This window comes from Chenopodium album, chromosome 1, assembly GCF_948465745.1.
Source record: "Chenopodium album chromosome 1, dcCheAlbu1.1, whole genome shotgun sequence".
Lineage (NCBI taxonomy): Eukaryota > Viridiplantae > Streptophyta > Magnoliopsida > Caryophyllales > Amaranthaceae > Chenopodium > Chenopodium album.
This window is the reverse complement of record NC_137834.1, coordinates 37,162,535-37,173,355: the sequence shown is the minus strand read 5'-3', so window position 1 is coordinate 37,173,355 and position 10,821 is coordinate 37,162,535. Positions and strand designations below refer to the sequence as shown.

At 37.1% G+C, this 10,821-nt stretch overlaps 1 protein-coding gene and 1 non-coding gene across 2 annotated transcripts; one reads left to right on the top strand and one right to left on the bottom strand.

Annotated features, from left to right (window-relative positions):
• Positions 1 to 6,414: 6,414 nt before the first annotated feature.
• On the bottom strand, positions 6,415 to 6,756 carry LOC145631398 (uncharacterized). Its single transcript, XM_081683472.1, has one exon. The coding sequence runs from the start codon at positions 6,754 to 6,756 to the stop codon at positions 6,415 to 6,417; it is 342 nt and encodes a 113-aa protein (XP_081539598.1).
• A 2,752-nt stretch (positions 6,757 to 9,508) lies between these two features.
• LOC145564907 (small nucleolar RNA R71) lies at positions 9,509 to 9,614 on the top strand. Its single transcript, XR_014094927.1, has one exon. It is a non-coding gene; the product is annotated as a small nucleolar RNA R71 (small nucleolar RNA).
• Positions 9,615 to 10,821: the final 1,207 nt, after the last annotated feature.

Genomic DNA, 10,821 nt, shown 5'->3' with positions numbered 1-10,821 from the left:
TGAGTCGGCCGCATGCTCAGGTCACCGAGCCGGATCATACAGCCGGCATTTATGCTCAGTCAAGTGGCCACAAGCTATCTTTGATTGATAGTTTGATACTATCAACATCACACAAATTGTATTATTACATACGTAATATTACCCAAGAGTAAACTCTTGTAATTAGTGGAAGTGCATGCGGCAAGTGACATTCACTTCCATACTTCCAAGTTTTGACAGCTAGCCTGTTCATTAATTCACTAAAGTTTAGTAGCTCATTAACTAGTGGAAGGAGAGATTCCATCATTTTTAATTTTTAAAATTAAGCGGCTGCCTTGCTTGCATTATGACAGCCGACATTTCTCCATTTGAGGGAATTGGTGAGCTCCATGATTAGCAATAACTCAAGCGGCATGACAAATTTTTGGCAAAAAAGTCAGCCGTAAGAGCAACCTGGCTCTTAAATTAAGTTCGGCTGCAATGCTGAAATTTTGATTGTTTGATTAGTCAGACGACATTTTGAAAGTGGATGCCTGATTGATACAAATTTAGAAAGTGCATGATATTCATGATTGATAGTTTGATACTATGAACATCATATATATTAACAAATATATATATGTACATGAATGTTAACAATTGTTTTTATTATATATATACATAATATTATACAATTGATTTCAATTGTAAACTATTGTAATTAGTGGGATACATGCATGCGGCAAGTATATTCATGCATTTCCACACTCCCAAGTTTTTGACAGCTAGCAAGTTTGATTTATTAGATTTCATAAGCTACACTTGAGTCATTATGCATTAAAATAGCATAGGCGGCAACTATCTACTATACACTTTCATGAGCAGCTTGTATATTCATCACGTTGAAAGTAAGCTCCATGTTCATACATCATTCAAAGCCGCGTATGAGTGTCATGCGGCACATTCATTCCACATTGCTCAATACACCCAGTGCTACATGCTATTAATACATACGGCAAGTCGGCAACTGGGAGACATACGGCCTCTAGGAAAAGCTGTTGAGCTACCTAAACGGCCTAGCTTATTTCTTGTGTTAGCATACACAAGCGGTTCTATAGTCGGCCCAGACGGTATTTAATACTATATCACATTGAAGCTCACATGGAAATACTCATATATATAGATATATGAAAAGTCGTATGTAGTATATGAGCATTTATGTGAAATCAAAAGCCGCTCTTTCATCAAAGTGGAGCATCACTATCCCAATCGGCAATAATTCAAGAGAATTCTTGGGGGTACAATCGTACAATGATCAGACGGTATCCATACCCAACAGTACACAAGAGGCTCTAATGCCGAGCCGAATGGGTTCATGTGTGGAAGCTGCTATGTGTGTTATTGCTATCAATAGGGTTAGACGGCACTTGATGGCCGGATGATCATGGAGTTGGTGAGTGTCGCATGTATGGGTAAGTGCAGCAAACGCAAGCGGCTCTATAGCCGACTCAAGCGGTAATAAATACCGGCACCTAGACCGACCGATCAAGCGACACCATTGAGTTACTCCGCTGTTATTATAATGAGTTTGTCTTTAGTTATTCTCATGAGTAACAATATTATACATACGGTTGGTATTTTACACAAGTACTACAACCGGCCTGGCGGCCTATGTAATTAACAAGCTGGCATTGAGCTACAAGCGCATACAGCCGGTCATGCAAGCTTGCAACCCCGCATCTACAAGCGGCCGAGCTATTTTCTTGTGTTAACATACATAAGCGGCCGAATTATTTTCTTGTGTTAACATACACAAGAAGCAAAGCCTTTTTCTTGTGTTAGCATACACAAGCGGCACGCAACCGTAGTCAGTCCAACTCAACTGTTATGCAGGCGGCATGGGGCAGCTTTGCCCCAATGTTGTCAGCCGGTGATCACTATCCATGGTGGCAGCAGGGGCATCTCTGCTAACCAATTATTTAGGCATCTTTGCTCGTCAAATAAGCCAGCTATAGGGCCAGCTTTTCTCGCCAATTAATCCCGGCTGTAGGGGCATCCTTGCTCATCAATTAAGTCCGGCTGCAATGCTACTATATTCATCTGATAAAAAAAGAAATTTTGATCGTTTGATTAGTCAGGCGGGCCATATGATTAAGCTTGATTGTTATACCCACACGAAGGCAAAGTATTAGCCAGCGCACCTTATCACCGTCTGACACGAAAGCAAAAGGCTTGTCATATGACAAAGCTCCTTTTGAGAGCATTAGGTGGCAATCTTCTATTATAACAAGCTTTATATATTCATGCATGAGAATAATACCACATACATTTTGGAAGCTTGCTTGAGCTGTCATGAGACAATTTTACCAGTTTGTATGTTTATACAACTTCGGTGGAAAAAAGGAAGAGCTACTCCGTTATTACCATCATCAAATGTATCAGCCGGGTAGCCGGTCAGCATTATCAATGGTGTCAGCCCGCCTTCTTTCGATTTTAGGTGGGTAAACGGCAAACGGCTGGGAGTATCAATAGGGTCAAGCGAGTAAAATCATCAATGTTGTTAACCCGGCCGCGGCATTGGCTCATTGAGGATGAGCTGACTCCAAACCGGCTGCCACGGATACTTTGTTCATTAATCAAAGCCGGCTCTAGGGGGTGCTGCATTGAACCTCAAGAACGACTGCAATGGCCGCTTGGTTCATTCTCGAAGCTGGCCACAAGTAGTGGCTGCAATATTCATCAATTATTCACCAATTAAGCCGGCTGCCATGGATGTCTTGTTCGACCTAAAATCCGGCTTGCTTGATTGTTTTATTAACATAAGCGGCAGTCGGCAGTCGGCAGTCGGCACCTGATGATTGTTTTATTAAAAATACCCCCTATATGTGGACCAATGCCACCTAGAAATGTGTCCGCAAGCTCAACGCTTAATGAGCCAATTAGAGCATGACACGTGTCACTCAATGATAGAAGGGTGAAAATGGGCTTTAAGCCCACAACCCTAGAAACCGTATAACGGTGGGAAGCAATCTACTTAGGTTAAATAACCTAAGAAGCACATATCCCAATGCTCTATAAATACTGATCATTACATCAGTTTCAGGGGATCAAATTCTCTCTCCAAGGGCAATGCCCCCCACATTTACTCTCCCTTCTCTCTACTTTCTCTCTCTAAAATACATTATTTTGGTCACTAACTTGATATCGTCGGAGGCGGACCTCCGGCCCCCCAGGGTCCGTTGTTTTGCAGGTGATCGGGTCGCTCGAGTGTTGTATTGCAGATCTGTCTCCCGAGGGACGTACACACCCTCCATTCGGGTACGTACAAAAAACCCTAAAACAGAAGTTATTCGCGGCCGCGCAACCCTTTCAGAAGGCGCACAAATGGAGTCCTAATTAAGATTGTAGGCAGTAAGTTTGCGCGACCTCTTTGCAGGTGTGCAAATGTTGGTTCAATCAAGAGCTTATCACGTGATTTTAATGAAAATCTGATGGCCACGATTTGATGCTCGATTATAGTTGATGATGATGAATGGTGGGGATTTGATGACGATGTTTGATGACGGAGTTTGATGGTGAGTGAAGCAGGGGATCATTCCCCTTTAAAGCAGCTTAAAAATCGAAGAAGAAGAGATTGGTGGTCTTATGGTTTGATGGGGATTGATTGTTTTATTATTTTTAGTTTCTTTTTCCTTTTATTTTTCTTTCTTTAGTTTATTTTATTTTTCATTCTTTTTAGTTTACTTATTTTATTTCCCTTTCTTTTATTTCAAGTCTATTTTCCTAGCTTTGTATAAATACCTATTTTTTGGGTAATTAGGGGGAGGAGATTTTTATTCTATTTTTTTTTTAATTAGTTTTAGGAGAGATTCTCCTTCTTAGGGTTAGATTAGCCTAATCTAGAGAGAGAAAGTAGATTGTTATTCAAACTTCCTTTTTGTATTCAACTTTGCTCAAGTTTAATCTTCAATCAAGCAAGAATCCAAGTTTTCATCTTTCATTAATCCTTTCTTTATTAATCTCTTATCCTTTCCTTTAGTTTTATTTATTTGTTTTATTGTTGATTATTCTTGTAAATCTTATTACTTCATCTAGTTGTTATTGATTTCATTGATTTTAAACATGTTTTGTTTTGAGTTTCTTGAGTTTGTTTCTAGTTTTGATATTATATTTAATCTCCCTTCTCTAGGCTAATCTTTTAGCTAGGGGAAGGGGGTGGAAGATATGAGTTGATATTGGATGAATGATGATGGTTGGATTAAACTTATGCCATAAATTGATGAAAGACATGATTTTTAATAGCTTGAGATTATTGTTGCATTCTATTTGATGTTTTCGAGTTTAAATGCATGAAAGTGATTTGAACTAGATTAAGATCATCTCTATTTTAATGATTGCATGAGAATGAGTTATTAAAGTGGAGTTTTTATGGATTGTGCTTCTTTATTCTCTTGATTTGATTGTGACTAATAGGATGCATTAGAATGATCCTTATTAGTGTAGATCTCTTTCATTGATTTGCCTAGACTATTGCATGAGAATGAATTGTTTAGGTAGAATCTTGTGTTTTTTGGCATGTGTTTCATGATAATCATCATTATTCCCCTCTTTCTAATCATATTTGACACCCCCGTATCCCTAGCGTCATTTTCCCTTGGTTTTAATCATCATTTTCTTGCCTCTTTGTAGTTTTAGTGTTCTTACTCAACAAAACAAACAAAAATAATCCCTTTTTTTTACTCTTGCATTAGTGATTATTGATGTTGAATTAGTGTGCTTCCCTAGTGGTTCGACCCTTACTTGCCGCTAACTAGTTTGGTGTAGGTTTAGGTATAAATGATTAATTTAATTAGGGTAGTAGCTTAAAGACCTACCTAACCATCGATCAAACTTCAATTCCACACTCAATCATATCATTCAACATAAATTTCAAGTGAAAATAACTAACCATAGAGTTTCACCATGAAAGCATAACAAGGGTTCAAGCTTGAATCAAAGAGGAAAAAGATGAATAGAAAATAAGAAACCGTACCTCAATAAAGCCTTAAAATGCTTGTAAAATGCTCAAAATGAAGGTGTAAGAAAAAATAGAACTCCCAAAAACAAGCTCCAAACCTCAACACAAAACTTCAAAATTTTGAAAAAGTCCCAATTGTTGATTGAATTGGGGAAGAGAATCTGAAACTTTTGGGTTTTAGATTTGAAAACATGATGTTAGCAATTGTTATTGATGTTGAAATGATAGCAAAAGAGGTGAAGTATGTTTGATATTGCAAGAGAGGGTATAGGGTTTTAGGAGGGAAAAATGATAGAATTGAAAGAGTAGGGTGCGTTTTGGGGTTATAAGGGCTGCCAGCAGGTGCGTGCGCGCAACAAAAGGCCACGCCCACTCCCGATATTGCTGCGCCCATGGTAAGGTAGCCTCCGGCCAACGCGCGGGGAGTTCTTGGTCAGATTTTGTGATTTTTGATGTGCAGATACCCGCGCCCGCGGGTCATCTTTGTGGTCCGTGCGCACCACATGCAACATGAGAAGGCCCAAAAAAGAGAAACACCCCTTAAGAATGATTTGATGTTTACATTCTCACCGTCCCTATCGAATGTCATGATCAAGGACTCAAAAATTTCATAAGAAACAACCCAAAGTATGTTTGAACATGTATAAAAATCGATGGGAATGCAAACACGAGAACATATAACCTCAACGAACCCTTTCCTCTAAGCTTAACCAAACTTCACGAAATCTTGAAGTAGCACTAAAATTGTTGGAAATTTTCTCCTATCCAATCTCATGGTACCTAGGATCAAAAGAACAAACAAAAATTAATAGAAATAATAAAAGTTCTCAAAGGAGGAAGTATAGGAAATTGTAAAATCAAAGAAAAAGGTTAGAAAATCGGGTTGCCTCCCAGGTAGAGCTTTTGGTTAACGTCGTTAGCTTGACGTCCTCCACCAATTAAGGTGGTTGTCAGAGAAACAATAAGTGAACAAGACCAACAAAAGCATCTTTAAAATAATTCTTAGACGATTGCTTTTGACCATGAGCGGAGAAGAAGAATCTTTCATTAGGACTTTTACAAAATCATTCGGAAAAACAATCTTGGCTGAATTTGGACCGCTCCATCTTGATCCCTTGATGCTAAGGTGTGATAGAAGCGATTTGAGCTCAACCATTGGTACACCTTTACCTTCCTTTGAAGTGGTGGCTTGCAAAGCATCTTAGCTTGAGATATTTATGCACATATGCTCATATACTTCCTCAATGCTTCCATTTAGCAAATCCTCATACACTGTCACTTCCTTATAGGAGCACCTATCTTATCTTTGTTCAACATGACATTTTCAAGAGGATCATTAGAAGTGAGCAAGTGCTTATGCGTGGATGATACAACAATATAAAGAGAATCAATCAACATGCAATTTTCTAAAAAAGAACATGGATACTTCATGCTTTCATTCAAGTCAATTCAATGACCTCTTCTCCTACCTTAAGCAAATTTTTCGCACTCTTAACATCAATAATAGCACCCGAGATAGCAAGAAAAGATCTACCAAGAATAATGGGAATTGTAGCGTCTTCATCCATTTCAAGAACCACAAAATCTACCGGAATTACATACTTCCCTACTCTCAAAGGAATATCCTCAACCTTTCCCTTAGGAATCTTAATTGACCTATCGGCCAATTGCAAGGTAATATTGGAAGGCATAAGTTCCCCTAACTCAAGTCTTTGATAAATCGAATATGGCATTAAGCTAATACTAGCTACTAATTCACATAAGGCAATATCAATTTGCATCTTGTTAATGACACAAGGGATAGAGAAGTTTCCGGGATCTTTCAACTGGGGTGGCATCTTGTTCTTTATAATGACACTACAACTCTAATTCTAGTTGACCGTCTCCACCACATCACATGACCTCCAACCACTCAAATTGTCTTTGAGGAATTTTGCACAGTTAGGCATTTAGGTAACATCTTCGGTAAAAGGTAGAGAAAGATGAAGTTGCTTAAGCATGTCAAAAAATCTTCCAAATTGTTCATCCAACTTATTTCTCATGAATTTTTGTGGATATGGAAGCTTGGGTTTCACAATTTCTTTCTCCACTCTCACCTCTCTAGGTGTCTTAATCACAACCTCACTCAAAGATGCACCATTTCTCTCATTCTTCTACCAAGACCTCCTTAGTGACCTCCTTAGTTCCGCTCTTCCTAGGAAAACTCTCCTCAAGAATCTTACCACTCCTTGTAACAATAGCATTCACGGGTCTCTTAGGATCTAAGCCTTGGGAAGGTAAAGAAGAAGGACTAGCATGGTCTTTCAAAGCATTGGCAAGTTGAGAAATTTGATTTTCTAGCATCTTATTATGAGTCATCACCTCATTGAATTTCTTGTCACTTACGGCCATGTAAGTGCTCAACAACTTTGTTTGATTTTCAATGATTTCCTCCAAATTAGTCCTAGAAGAAGAAGATTGTGAATAGGAATTATCAACTTGAGTCTTTGAAGCAAATCCGGGCGGAGAGCCTCTTTGAGCATTATTTTGAAAATTGCCCCTCCATTGATTGTTCCAATTACCCCTATTTTGATTTTGACCATAACCTTTATTTTGGTTACCTCCACATTGATTATGATTTCCATAGCCTTGGTTTTGATTACCATAATTTTGGTTTTGATTTTGGCCACTATAACCTTGGTTGTTATAGTTACCTCGAGAATCTTGGTTCCCTTGGTTCCTATAACCACCACCTTGGTTATAATCAGGCCCGTTTCTGAGATTTGTGTGGCCTAGGGGCGAACCTATAAATTGGGGCCCTAGTTGTTTAATATATTACTTTTATTTTGTTATTACTTAAAAAAAAATCATTCGGGTATGCAAAAAAAATCTATATTTTAACGCAAGACTTTTATTTGAAGTACAAAATGATTTCTTAGAGATATTAATAGCACTTATCCTTGAAAGTTGAAATTATTGAAGATTAAGAAAATCCTTCTCAAAATCAATAAGGTCGAGATCAACACTGATTATACACAAAAATAAAATTAATCATAATATTATATTTGATTAATTTCATCCTATAACTCATCGATAATTCAATATCATTTTTTTAATATCAATTAATTTGTTATTTTTAATAATCTACTACGGAGTTTTTTTTTTTTTTTTTGACGCATACTAGTAATCTTATTATACCCCTATAATTCATATTTATGTGTAAACGAAGAAAAAAAATTATACACATGGAAAAGAAACTCAGAAAATTATATTCATTTAATTTTATTTTTAAAAATCATCAATATAATCATTTATCATCAATTAATTAGTTACCTATATTAATTAAAGAATAATACTACGTAATGAAGAACAAATTATTATAAAAAAAATAAGAAAAATTAAATAATACTGCCAATCTCAAAATCATCTTGGAGTATCACTTCAAAATTCACCAAAACATCCAGATGTATAGTTATATAAAAATAACATAAAATAGTAGTAGTACATTAAAATGTATTGAGATGTGAGATAGACCGATGAAGTACATGTAAAAATAATTGAAAGAGTCAGTCAAAAAATAAATAATTTTTTTTTTTTGAAAGAGTATAATTATTAAAATGAACGCTTAAGGGAGAATTAATATGGTTGAATATGTTGTTTTAGGAATTAATGGGGAGATTAAATTAGGAAGATATAAAATCAGAAAATAAAGATAATAAATTAATTATTTGATGATGTTTTTTAGGTTGTTATTGATTGACATTTTTTTTGGAACATTCAACAGTTCAACTTCCCAAGTTGATGATGTTAATTCCTATGATTACACTATTACGCCATTAAGAAACGTACTAGTATATTGTGTACAAATTTCTTTTTTTTTCTTTAAAAACATTTGGGGTTCTGATATGGGGCCCTAGGCGGGCGCCCTGGCTGCCCCGGTTCAAATACGGGCCTGGTTATAATTGCCAAAATTACCATTGTTTTGGTAATTTGTATTCCATTAACCCCTTTGGTTATCAAACCTTTACACATTATTATTGTTTGACACATAGTTCACATGTTAACTCTCATTATTATCAAAATCATCATTACTCTCTGGAAAAAGCATGAGGGCAATTACTAGAATAGTGATCATATGAACAACACACATCACAAAACAAACAACCACTAGGCATGTTACTAGAAGGAGGGGGATGAGAGTTAGAAGGAGTACCTCTACCCTTAAATTGGGAGGGAAGACTTGGAGCTTGGAAAGAAGAACTCTCCAATTTTTCCTTGATTGCACTAACTTCCTTCCCTAAGTTTGCCATTTGTGAGGAGAGATTGTTGATTGCATTACAATGATCAACAAAGTACACCAAAGATCTACTCTTGCTAGTTGATTCTCTCTCACCATCTTGCCAATCTCTATAATACCTCGCAACATCCTCAATGATGTCCACCACTTCTTCTTCCGTCCTATTCATGATGGGACCTCCGGCTCCTCCATCTAGGCATGACTTGCCTTGGGGACTTAGGCCTCCATAGAAAATCTGAATAATTTGATAGGTTGGAATTCCGTGGTGAGGACACTCTATTTGATACTCCTTATATCTCTCCCATGCTTCATAGAGGCTCTCACTTCGCTTTTGTTTGAAGCCTTGAATCAAAGCTCTTGCCTCCGCCGTTTTCTTTTGTGGATAGACTCGAGATAGAAATTCTATTGTAACCTCGTCCCATGTAGTCAGAGAATTTGTCTTAACGTTCTTGTCTAGCCATTCTAAATCACGCCCAATGAGAGAAAAGGGAAAGAGCTTGAGGCGGATGAATTCTTGGGAAACTCCGTTCACCTTGATAGTATAACAATACTTTTCAAACTCCTTGAGATGATTTAGCGGGCTCTCATGCTTGGCTGCACTAAATTGTCTCCTCTATATAAAAGTGATCATAGCCGGCCTAATTTCAAAATCATTTTCCGGTGTTGTGGGTGGAGAATTTCCACTCTCAAATCTATATGCACCAGGAATCCCCAATTCTTTCAATGCCACTCTCGGATTCTCTCCCATTCTTGCTTGTTCCTCTTGTTACGGTTCTTCTTCACTTGAAATGATAGAGCTAAAATATCGCCTAGCAACCCGTAGCCTTGTAGTAGTCCTCTCAATCTCCGGATCAACTGGCACTAGTGAATGACCACGTGCTCTATGCATACAACTCAAATGAAATGATTAGGTTCACGGCTACAAGTGTAGCCATAAAGAGAAAAATCTTTTTGTTTTTTTTTATATAATGAAATAGACTCAACAACTATAACAAAGCACCAATGTCACTCCCCGGCAACGACGCCATTTTGACAAGGGTTGAAATTAGGTCGTCATCTAATTTTCCCTTGGTCAAACTAAATTTTTAAATGCTTAACAAACCTTATACGAGTATAGAAGCAAGTTACGGGTCGAACCCAAAGGAATGAATCGAAGCTATGCTTAGTCTAATGTTAAGCTAAATCGATGAATTATCAGTGGTTGAGTTTGTAACTAAGATAACAAGAACCAAGACAATTCAAAGAAATCAATCAATATACTAAACAATAGGGATATAGATTCCACATGCAAGCTTAACAATCATGCTTATTTATAGATCACCCAATTGATTCAAACATTGCAAGGGACAAACAATAGTTGCAATCAAAGGAATTCAAAGGCTAACTCCTATAAACTATGCTAGGGTTAACTATGAATGGTTAACAAGGAGAATAACAATCAAATTCAATCAATAAAAGCAATTTCCAAATAAATTAATCGTGTCATTGAAATTTGCAATACAATCTAGATTAATCTTAAAGGTTTATCATTCCTAGTCTAATTAATCACATGCACAACTATGTCAACCAA

Excerpts from the sequence above, each read along its gene's own strand:
- LOC145631398 (XM_081683472.1), bottom strand. The coding sequence starts at position 6,756 with ATGCAAATTGATATTGCCTTATGTGAATTAGTAGCTAGTATTAGCTTA.